The sequence below is a fragment of the Rhinolophus ferrumequinum genome, chromosome 3, assembly GCF_004115265.2.
Source record: "Rhinolophus ferrumequinum isolate MPI-CBG mRhiFer1 chromosome 3, mRhiFer1_v1.p, whole genome shotgun sequence".
Taxonomy (NCBI): Eukaryota; Metazoa; Chordata; class Mammalia; order Chiroptera; family Rhinolophidae; genus Rhinolophus; species Rhinolophus ferrumequinum.
Genome location: NC_046286.1, coordinates 81,543,591 through 81,555,774, shown reverse-complemented (window position 1 = coordinate 81,555,774; position 12,184 = coordinate 81,543,591). Strand labels below are relative to the sequence as shown.

At 38.3% G+C, this 12,184-nt stretch overlaps 1 protein-coding gene across 1 annotated transcript in view; it reads left to right on the top strand.

The window, feature by feature from the left end:
• The window catches only part of HBS1L (HBS1 like translational GTPase), a 75,440-nt gene extending 70,990 nt beyond the window's left edge, over positions 1-4,450 (top strand). Inside the window, exons 16-18 of the mRNA XM_033102443.1 lie at positions 341-441; positions 2,547-2,691; positions 3,786-4,450. Coding sequence (XP_032958334.1) covers positions 341-441; positions 2,547-2,691; positions 3,786-3,797 — 258 coding nt within the window. The 3' untranslated portion in view covers positions 3,798-4,450. The remainder of the gene's footprint in view (positions 1-340; positions 442-2,546; positions 2,692-3,785) is intronic.
• The last annotated feature ends 7,734 nt before the right edge of the window (positions 4,451-12,184 follow it).

Sequence of the window (12,184 nt, the reverse complement as noted above, 5' to 3'; positions counted from 1 at the left end):
CTGGTTTTTCTGCTTCACGTTTGTTGAACATCTGTACCAGGTGCTGTCTCTAATCCTATTTAATTCTCCTCACAACCCTGTAAGGAAGGTTATGTAATTCACTAACGTTGACACAGTAAGTGGTGGAGGAGATCCCTTGAACTGCCTCCCTATGCCTGTTTCCCCTAGAAAGTTAAGGAACAACCTGATTGGAACGGGTAGACTTAGAGGAGGCAACTGGAGATCCTGGAGGACTCCGGACGGCAGTGCTGACTTTAATGTTAAATGTGAGCACCAGAGTAATAGGCCGGAGATGCTACGCTAAGCAGTTTTTTTTCAATGTTACAATTTTATGTTTTAGGTGCTGTTACACTACCAAACTGTCAGTGAACCTGCCATTATTAAACGATTGATTAGCGTTCTAAGCAAAAGCACGGGCGAAGTCACCAAGAAGAAGCCTAAGTGAGTGTTTTAATGCATAAGTAATGGACACAAGGCATTCAAGCAGATTTCTTACAGTTTAATTCATTTGTGTAGTGTATCTTTTGGTGGTAAGTGAAGTCTGTCTTTACTTTTCCAGAAATCGTTTTCTTCCAGGACTAGATTAAAACAGACACAAAAACAAATGTTGAAGCTGCTATTTTCTGTATGAATGCAAGATATAATTTCTGTTCTGTATGGTGGTGATGGGGTGTGACTTGTAAATAGAAATGGGAATATTAACTTAGATGTATATGTGAAGTCCTACATAGTGACAATACAAAAATAAAGGCATTTAAAAAGTCAGCCCTACATTTTGAAAGATGAATTTAATTTATGTCTAGCCACTGTTTCCAAATTCCATCTGAGTGTTCTTCTTACCCTTCTTGTCATCTCCTTAATGAGAATCATTCCCTGTGCTAAGAATACCCTAGAAAGAAAGTGAACTGCGCACTCTGTAGCTCCTTGGTTTTTCCCCACCCAGAAAGTATTTTCCTTTTGCTCAAAATCCACCTGGAGCCTTACTCTGAGGTGATCACCATCATGTTGGTCCCCTCTGATTCCCATTCATATCTAGGCCTACGTGTGGACGATTCCCCTTTTGGCTGGGACAATGTTGGGATTTTTCAAAGGAAGTGCTTCCTGAGAACTTAAGTTTCTTACCCTGATTCAACTAAAGGCTAACCACAGTTTAGCTTGGCTGCTTCAGCTTTGGGGTTTTCCTCACTTCAGCCCTATGGGGAATCCCACCCAAAATCCCCTCTTTGCAGTCAGTCCTTTTGTGTTCCTCCTCATTTGCACCTGTGTAAGAAGCTAAAGGTAGTTAGTGGGTTAATGGGTTGGGTGCAGGTGGAAGAGAGAATCTTCACACTGTTCTAAACTCATGCCTGTTTCTCAGATAGGAAGAAAGGGCTACTTAATCTCTCTTAAAGATAGTTCTTTATTTTTAATCTGAATCGTTAGCTTCTAGCATGAATGTCTGCCATCATGTTCTGAGAAAAGTGATGTAACTAATGACTGACATTTCTTGAGGACCACTGTTTTCTAGGCTCTCTCTGTCTTGAATGCTTTTGCATGGTTTATAGTCACAGGCACCATGTGAAGCAAGTACTATCCTTTTACCCATTTTTCAGATAAGGAAACTGAGGCTTACAGAGGTTTATAACACGTTCAAGGTCATAAGGCTAGCAAGTAGCAGAGCCAGGATTCTAATCCAGTGAGTTGCTTCACATAAATGATACTCTTTTTGGCAGGAGCCAGGTTGTTTGACCCAGACAAGTGATTTGGAAAATTCTCAATCTGAAATTTGCTCATCCTGTCTAATCCTGAATTTTCCTCTTCTTCTCCTGCTAGAGTCCTAGCTCAGTGATGTTGGGTCTTAATATAGTCTCGTGTTAGTTTTCCCTGTCACCTTATCTGTGACTTAGTCCTTTTCTCTTATTTTGCACCAACACCATTGGGCCTTTTCCTTTCATCTTCACTCACAGCACATTGTAGACTTGATTGCTTTATGTGGAATGGAATTGAACTTTCTAGAAACTAAGCACAAACTATGATTATATTAGATGCTCTCCTTCCTGAGGAATGCGACTTTGGGCTGAAATTGTCTAAAACAAATATTTGGAAATTTTGGAATACTTTTTTAGAAACTTGTTTGTCTTATTCTTTCTTTCCCTGAACTAATTTTTCAGGTATACATTGTATCCCTCTCTTAAAGGGAGAGTACCTCAATTTCTTTATTAAATAATTGAACCTCTCAGTTGTATGAGGAAATGAAAGGGAAGGCTTTGGTGAAGGGGCCTTGAGCATAGTTTAGGTTATAGGATTCTTTAAGGGACACAGTTGTATTTGGAAGATTGGTAAAAAATATGTATATGTGAACTGGCTAATATTTCTTAAATCTAGAATTACTCATGTCATTTTTGTCAACTAACCCAGAAAAATTCAAAGCACATATTTTCATATTAAGAAAATTATTTTTTTAAAGCTTTTGAAAGACTAACTGGATTTGTCGATTAAGTGTAAAATATTTATTTCACCTCTGTTATATATCCATTTGTTCTTCTTTTTTTCCTCACCCTTCATAGATTATTGACTAAAGGCCAGAATGCAATGGTAGAGCTACAGACACAAAGACCAATCGCACTTGAGCTATACAAAGACTTTAAAGAGCTGGGGAGATTTATGCTGCGTTACAGTGGTTCTACAATAGCTGCTGGTGTAGTCACTGAGGTATTTTAAAGCGACTGATTATGTATCCATGGCTCTGATGTCTTTTCTTTTTCTACTCTTTAAGAATGATTACTGAGATTTTATGGCTTAAGGGAAATACAGTTATGGTATTAGAACAAGACGGAAAAATTTATATTAAAAAATTAAAAGAAAGATAGAAAAAAAATGTTTGGTCTTAGAGATTCCTGCAGTGAGCCTTCCAAACAATTTCTCCACTAATAATATTGCTCAAAATTAAAGGAAATGCACGGAAAAATCTGTTAAGTATGCAATCTAAATTATGAGAATACAGACTTTAAGAGTCAAATGAATTGAGAGGTAGTAATTTCATTTAATGGAAGAGTCCTCATTAAATTTTTTGCTTAAATAACTGGCTCTCAGGGCATGAAATGATTTGTTCAAAAAGTTCGATGAACATATCAGTAATGTTTCTGAAACAAACCTATTATCTAATGTGAGGTGCAGTTGAGTTTTGGAGAACATAGCCAGAAATGAACCAGAAAATTTAAAAGGGGTTTTATTAGTTTATATAATTACTTTCTGCATAACTTACTGGGTGTAAACTTTGAACATGGGGCTTTAGGGTGCATGAAAACTCAGTTATACACCATGTACCATGTAAAAGGCTCTGGAGTTAAAATGCCACATTTGTGTTACGGCTCCACTGATATCTAGCAGCACAAGTACAATATTTCTCCTTCCATTTGTTCTTCTATAAAAACAGGGGAATAGAATCTACCTCCTTGAGTTGTGAAATGAAATGACCTATAGAAAGACTTGGCACCGTCATTGTCACACATATAAAGCGTTCAATAAATGTTACTTAATACCATTGTCATCATATCACACTGAATCTATCAAAGTATTCCTTATAAAAGAGTCTTCTAAAAATAAGATCAACTCTCTTGTGGAAAATAATGGAGAGATTATAGTTAATCTCAGAAATAGCATAACTAAGGAAGGGAAAATGTTGCAGGCAAAAGAAAAAAAGTTTCATCTTGATGTAATGATTATCTCACTGCCATTTTTCTTTTGTTATTGTTCTTATAATATGATTGATGAAATTATAGCAAATAATGTTTTTTCCTTTACAGATAAAAGAATGATGGGGTCAGGATTTTACCATGTTTTCAAATGCAACTTTTAACTTCTGTTTTTAAAGAATCCAGTTAATTCAGTTAAAGGAAGAACATGCCATAATTTTTTTAAATGAGAGAAAATTAAAGTTATGATCAGCTGCAAAGAAGTATTAATCATCATTCCTGCAAAAATTTGAAGTTGCCCACTGGCAAAGAAAGGTTAATATTGTATTTTCATTTTTAAAAATCAGCTTTCCCTTTGAAGTATTAGTAAATGGATTTACTTTGTTGAGATTTATGGACTCTAGCAGAAATATGTTTTAGAAGACGTTGGATCATCATGAAATGAACTCTACTTCCAGCCACACCACAGAAAGTTTACAGTTTTCTTTTGATTTTCAACTCTACTGCATACATTTTAAGGAAAAATAACTAAATTGGGTTGTTGAGGTAGTTAATATCTGACCTGAACAATTTTTTTTTCCTTTGGTTAACTCTAAGAAAAGATTTGCTAAAGGTTCTAAGAAAGGTGTTTTGTGTTGAGCCTAAGAATGTTCTTTCGCCAATAAGTAAACTTTTGAAAGATTAGTTCGGAATTAGTGGAAACTGTTACTTTGGTAATCAAGATATTATTTAAGGTGTAAAGCCAACTAATAAAATACCTTAGTTTGAGCATAACAGCAAAGTGTGTTTTGTTTCTTAAATGTTTGAGATTCTCTACCACTATCACTAAATATGACTGGTGGTTTTATGCGATCCTTTTCACCTGAGTTTCTGGACTCTTTCACATGAATTCTCACATTTTATCCCAATAGCAGGTCAAATTTAGTCTAATCCATTTCTAACCGTAACTTAACTTTCTTTTTCCCGTTCTCACTTTTAGAATTATATACATGATGACTTTATCTTGCATTACCTCATAGATTGTAAGTCCCCTGTGAGTAAGAATGATGTTTTTCTTAAAAGTTTCATCACCAAACTCCAGAGTATATTTAGTTAACAAGTGTTTGTTGAACTGCCTCCTGGGTACAAGTTGCTTTAGAGTAGATTTTGTCCTCATCTGAGCCCGGAATTCTTATCTGTATTATAAACTTTTTAAATTGGGAAATGGTGTGGCTTGCGTATTGATGGCTTGCTTGTATACAACAACATTGTTTTCTTCATAATTGAAGAATGTCATTCATGATCAAGTACACAGAGCATAAATGTGCTGCTCGGTGAATGATCACCACATGAACACACGCATATATTACATTTTTTTTACTGAAAACTATTTGTGTAGTTGTCACTTCACAGTCAACTTGCTAAGGTAAGAAAGTATATATTATGTTCATCAGGAATTTAACAGATACATCTGGCAGAAGCCTAATTGAAAGTGACTTCAGCAAAACGGACAGGCTAGCAGTTGGTAGCACTGGCTTGGAAGCAGTCTGGATCGAGCTGCTCAGTGTCAGCAAGGACCCCTCTGTATTCTGCCTTCCCCAGTACTGGTTTGGCCCCAAGCTCCATACAGAACCCCTGTGATTCCATGTTTACACCGTCAGACCCTCATGCTGGGCAGGGACAGGCTAAAAGAGCATGGCTTTTTCCAGAAGCCCTAGAAGCATCTCATCATCGACTATAATTGAGTTTTGTTTCTTTTCTTGGGGTATCCTTGGTGTTGGATATGAAGTGAATATCACTCAACACACAGAGCTGAGAATTGTGGGAGTGTTGGAAAATCAGGAAGGGGAAATGGATTGGCGGGGGCTGTGGCAAAAACAAGAAACATCCACTCTATTATATAAGATCATGATAGAATTCAGAATTTTAAATAAGAATTTAGCATCAAACGAATAGTAATGGCAGTAGGAGAAATGAATGAGTTTATTTCTTCCTCTTTAAATTGTGATAAAGTGCAGTCTTTATCCAAATATGTTTACAGTTGTCGTCAAAGGGAGTGGTAATACCAAGAGACCCCTCTGTGGGAGAAGAGTGATGGCAGTGAGGTAAGTGACAAGAGGTACAGCAAGCATACCCACGCTTGGTTTTCGTCTCGTTTCCTCCCCCTGAAACTTCAGGCCATACTAAAGAGTACATCCACTTTGTGGATTTTATTTCAATTGTACCATTTTATTTCAAGTACGTCTTGTCTTGACTTCTTCCTATGTATGCTTTCACCATTTCATCACACTAGGGGCTTTGTCCTCTGCTCTTGACTCTGTGAGATTCTACTGATCCTGAAAGCATTACAAATCCACATTTTGACTTGTTAGTATTTTTAAATTTTTCTTCCATGTTCATTATTTATGGCAATATGTGAGACCCCTACATTGTGAGAAGTGTTTTAGAAAACTATTTCTGGACGTAGGCTTTTCTTCCATGAATCTGCGGATCAAGGATAATTTTAACCATTGTTAAATGTAGTAATTCAACTTTAGAAAATTTGGAAAATACACAAAAGTAGAGGGAATAAAATTCACCCATAGTTCTAGTGCCTAAATATTACTCCTGCTAACGTTTTGATGTATTTTTTTTTTCTCTTCAGTGCAAATGTATTTCTTTTATGTAGTTGTGATCATTAGTCAGGATCTTTTCATTTTATAATGTAGTCAAGATTTTTCAGTAGAAATGTTAAGAACTTTTTTTAAGGATGTAAAAATACAAAACTACACACCATGATATAGAGGAATTAGTCAAGATTATGCAGCTAAAGAAGAAAAAAAGGCTTCCAGATAAGAAGACCCAATAGAAACTACTTGGTCATCTCCTTCTAATTTCCCTCTAAAATAGTCATAGAAATAGGTAAATAGAAAAAATCATTCATTCTTTCCTTTCCTTAAATATGAACTTGCCATGGTGCCAGCACAGGAGAGAGCTCTGGAGTTCAGGTCTTCATAGGGCTGACAGTGCAGCCAGGGTGGGGTTCTCAGTACCATAAACTACAAATGAGAATTCATAGTATGAAAACATCCAGGAGGCATCCCCTAAAGACAACACGGAAGGGACTAGGTGAGGAGGGTGAGCCATTGAAGCTGAAGTAAAATTTTACTTACAGAAAATATTCTCTTGAGTCCAAGTAACTGAAACTGTAATCACAACCTCTCCTTCCAATTCAGAAATTAGTAGGGGCGGGGGGAGGCAAGTTTTGCATTGGCAAAATCATCCAAACGGAAGCTTTTGTCTTCCAAACTGGCAACATTCAAAACCCCACCAACAGTAAAAACCACTCTTTAGAACTCATCCACCCCCAATAAGAGCCACACTAATAAGAATCTAACAGTGGGACTGAAGCTGGCACAAGCCCGCAGAGACATGCACTGACGAGGGATGGATGCAAGAGGTAAGATGAGCCTAAGCGTAACCCTCACTGCAGCCCCTCAAAGCCCTTAGGCATCAGGGGTCTTGAAATCCTAGAAAAAGTGGAGCAGATCGAATCATCCACAATCTGGTTCTTTGAAGATGCCAAAGCTATTTCAAGATTTGACAAAGAAAAAAATCAAAACTATAAAACACTAGGGTTGGGATGAGGCATATACCTATACATGATAAAGATTAGTTAGAATAGATTCATCTTTTGTGTCCCAGCTCATTGCCACTTTCTCAGGGAACCCCTGGCCTCTGACCCGTGTACAGGAAAATGGGTTACCATGTGCTTTCTTAGGAACTTGTCCCCATCCTTGAAATGCTTTCATGGCTGCAATTTTACATTTATGTGTATGATTAATTATTGTGTTCTCCATCCACTGAAATGTAAGTCCCAACAGGAAAGAGACTTCTTCTGTTATCTTTACCATTATTTTTCAGCAACTGGTATAGTCCATAGATTGTTAAATGAAAGAAAGCATTAATGCTGGTGATAGCATTATAATTTTAAGTTCTTTCTGTCTGTATTCTCTGAAAATTACAAGCTTTTATTTCTGTTATAATGTGTGTGAAGGGGCTCTTTTTATAGTAAAGGAAAAAGAAAACTTGTTATACACAAACTTTAGAACTGCTTCTGTCCTCTTGTCTGGTGAACCTCAGCCCCAGTCGAGACTTTCCTGAACTGGGGTGAGCCTCTTAAGCCTGGAAGATTCAGTTGTGCTTGCATTTCAGAAAGGGAACCAGTAATCACCTGGCTGCCAGGGATTCTTCTAGCACCCAAGCGGACTGTGTGTTGGCTGAAGGTAATTGATGCATTCTTATTTTCCAACACTGGGCTTGAATATATTTCTTTTTATTTAGAGATGATTAAAAAAAATACAGTAACAGGCCTGTGAGCAAATCTGCTGGACGTGAAGAGTAGAGTTCTCAGCACATGGAGGCAAAAACCTTTCAGATGTATTGCAGGAAACAAGTTTTCTTAATGGCTGCATGGTATCTGTAAGATGTAAGATGGTTGTTGAGTTGAGAAAAGAATCAGGATAGGTTAGAAGGGGGGCTACACAGGAACCTAGATCATAGTAACAAAATTCAAATATTCATTGAAAGCTGTAAAAATAGTTAATAATCACAGAAAGTGGAGTTGATGATACAGAAGTTGTCCTTGGGAACCACCCCTAGATGCAGACAGATGAAAGTGATGAACAGGAAGACACCAGGATTGCACTTGAACAGAGTACAGCATATTTTATGTAAAACATCACAAAGGGACTAGAGCACTAAATTCCAAAAGGCAAAGAGACACAGGAGCTAAATATATAAAACTTTACATTAGAGGGATTGTAACCCACACATGCATAACTCAGCTATGGCCGTGTTTATAGGTGGGGGTAAGAAAGTCTCAAAAGATGTCCGTCTGGGAGAGGGGGGGAGGGCCTGTAGGGAGGCAGGATTTAAAATGCTCAGATCATAAAGAAGTTGTTCAAAACTGTAAAATGGGATGTCATGGTAGAAAGTTCTGCAGCAAGCATCTGTTGATGCCCATCATTTGTTGATATCATCAAAGACCACTGTAGTCACAATTTTTTCTGAGGGTCGCTGCAGCAACGGAGACCACACAATGGGGGTGCTTCTTCGTAAGAAGGTGCAAGGAGGGGCTTGTGAAAGCATTTGAGCACACGTAGGCGATTTTGAGGAGGGTTCCAGTGAGTGAGGGTTTCCTTTGGATCGATGGGGTGTTGTCAGAAAGTGGGAGTCATTCTGCACTTGGGTATCAATTTTTATCTGGGAGGTAGGAGAAACGGGACAGGGTCAAGCAGAAGCAGTTGCGCATGTGAACCACAAGAGGGGGCTGTTCCGCCATTTTTCCGGTTTGCACAGTGACTTTTGGTCGGTCTGACTTCATCAGGATCACAGTGACTTCGCCTGATGTCAGAGATTCTGGGGTTGTTAACGTTCAGGAGGAGAGCACCGTGGCCAGAGAAGTTTAAAATCAACCAAATATAACTCTTAGAAATGAAAAACGTAATAATTGAAACTAAAAACTGGTATCTAGATTAAACAGATTAGGTACAACTAAAAGAATTAGTGACACAAATATGTAATATATATGCATAAATATATAATGTAATATATACATATGTAATATGTGAACTGCACAAATATATGTATATATAATTCATATATAATATAATATATGGAATTAGAGTATAATATTTTATCATATTTTATCATCAACATACAGGAAATAAATGAACTAAATATTTAACAAGAAAACCTAGATAAGATACAAAACAACTTTCCTCAGGAAATACATCTCTAAGTCCATAGTGATATAAACAAATGCTGGCATACATAAAGGGGAGAAGAGACAAATCTCCCTTGCAAAAGCATTCCAAATTATGTAGATACTCCATTCTCAGAAGGTGCGGCCTAACTCCCGTTCCTTAAATGTGATCTGAGCATGGTGACTTTTATCCAAAGATTACAGTATGGAAAAGAGGTGAAAAGAAAGAATATAGAGGAGAAACCTGACAAATATTACCTCGGCCAGATGATCAAGGTTAAGTAACATCCACAGTGGTTAGGTCGTGTTGATTAGGTATGTATACCTTTGGTATGATGTAGTGAAAATGGCACTCTCCGTCTGTGGTCTTCTCCCAAAAACTCAACACTAGTCTAACCATGAAGAATAAAACCCATGTTCCTGTTGGTGGGTCAAGAGGTGAGGTATCTCTCTGACCCCCCCACCCCACCCCAGGAGTCCTGTTGTCTAACGTTGTCAACTTCCAGCAATACCTTATATATTCAATCTTAAAGAATCTAAGGTGTAAGTTCTCTTTCTGGAAAACTGTTTATGTCATCCCTGAATCCCACATTTCACAGAGAGACCCTATCTCTGGTTTGCTGTTTCTAGCACCTTAAGAGCGTCATGCAGATTTCTGGTATCTGTGCTGCCTAGAGCTGGTCCCTCTGCAGATCTCTGCATGTGCCTTTGTTCTTGATCTCTATGGGTAGCCACAATTCCCTCCCAATGTGAAGAAATAGAGAAATGTGTGGCCTTATTCCTGGTGAATTGTATAAGTGGACCAAGAAGCCCATGCTATAGGGTTTGCACGTCTTCTATTCCAGATATGCTTGAAAAAATTCTGTTAAATTTCTTGGATAATAAGGTGTGGTCCTTGACGTTTTTTATGAAACACTTCTTTTGAAAATTGGTTCTCAGACTCTTTCCCTTGATCCAATTGGGTTTGACTGGGGAGTTAGGAAGCCTACAGGATCTGCTGCTGCCGGGGAGCTGGGGGTGAAGGGATCTGTACTCTGGGAGGTTTTGAAAAGAAGAAAAGATCAGTGTGCACTCATTCTAAGGTATTGTGGGTCACTGATTTCTAAATAGCCCATTGTGCTGCGCGATCCTTTTCACGTAATACATTAGGTATAAAGTATCATAATTTCTTTTTTTTTTTTTTTCAGATTGCTTTAAACTTGGTTTATTACTGAAATGATGAATAGGGAATGCAAAGAATATATAAGATAAAAAGTACTGATCAGTGATTGCAGAATCCTACTAGAGTTCTAATTTCTTATTAGTTATTAGAATTTCTATCAAATTAAGTGATCTTAGTAACCTCTTCTTTTTTTTTTTATTATTATTTATTTTTTAATTTATTGGGGTGACAATTGTTAGTAGAATTACATAGATTTCAGTTGTGCAATTCTGTATCACATCATCCATAAATCACACTGTGTGTTCACCACCCAGAGTCAGCTCCCCTTCCATCACCGTACATTTGATCCCCCTCACCCTCATCCCCCACCCCTCAACCCCCAGAAAAACAGCACCTTAATTGGTTCTAATGTGGGATCCTCCCAAACATCTGGTCACAAATATTGATCAAGGCACCATGGAGTTAGATCGTAGTAGCTGCTTCCACAGCTTGTGGCCTTTGTAATATTAGTTTGACACCCCATAAGCTAGATTTAATTTTTCTGATTCTCAGAGCAGTGTTCTCAGGCTGGTGGAGGCACACATCTTTACCCTGCCAGGCCCCAAATTTCCTCCACACTGGTCACGTGATATATTATATTGCAGAGGCTTGAATTCATTTAAAGGCTGAAGAGCCAGGAGGAGGAGAAGGACTAAGGTTCAGATAGATAATCCAGCCGTCAAGGTTATTATGGAGATGGAAGGAAGATGGGATCCCAAATAGGTATTTCCTCTGGCTGGAATTACTTTCCTCTTGTCTATCATTTAATTTCCTCTCCACTGATCCTTATTCATCTCCAAAGTCTCATCCTCTGATGTCTTCATTCAAATCACGAGGGGCTCTCTGTTCCCTGCCTTGTTGAGCGCATACCTCCACGGGTGCCCTTGTGCTTCCATATTGTGATGTTTATTTACCAGTCCGCCTTCCCTAGTAAAAGGTGAGTTCTTCCGGCTTCAAGTACCTGTATCTTTACTCGTGGCTCCTGGCATATAGGAGATGCTCACTTAAACTCATCGTGTTATACATCCTGGCATGCAGTCCACCTGGGTTGGGGTGTCCAGCGCTCCCCAAACACTTCAGAGCTCACTAAACCAGGATTGTCTCCCTCCTTTTGAAGGGAGTCACTTCTGTCCATGAGGTAAAAGCACCCTGTCCTCTTCTGGAATATTCTAGAACTACTAGTTCTCTTAGAATGTTGGTCCTGCTAATACTTCACATTTAATAATTTTTGTCAGTTGAGCTGAAGGTCTTGAGTCCTCTATCCTCACTGTGCGGGACCTGGCACTAAGTCCACCCACTGGGGTTTGGTGGGGACAGAGACGTTTGCACATGAACAAGTAATTTTGTCACAGAAATTTCTAGAAAGGGAATTGCTAGACCCGGAGTAGGTACATTTGAATATTGACACTACCAGGTTGCCCTAACCAGTGTTCAGTGAACCCTCCTGGAATAAGAGACACGTGCTTTTCCACATCCTCACACAGAGTAGATGTTATTGATCTTTAAAAATGTTTTCTGGTCTGATTGGCCAAACAGGGCACCTCTTTATATATTCATTCCTTGATTAATAGTGAGACGGAGCAT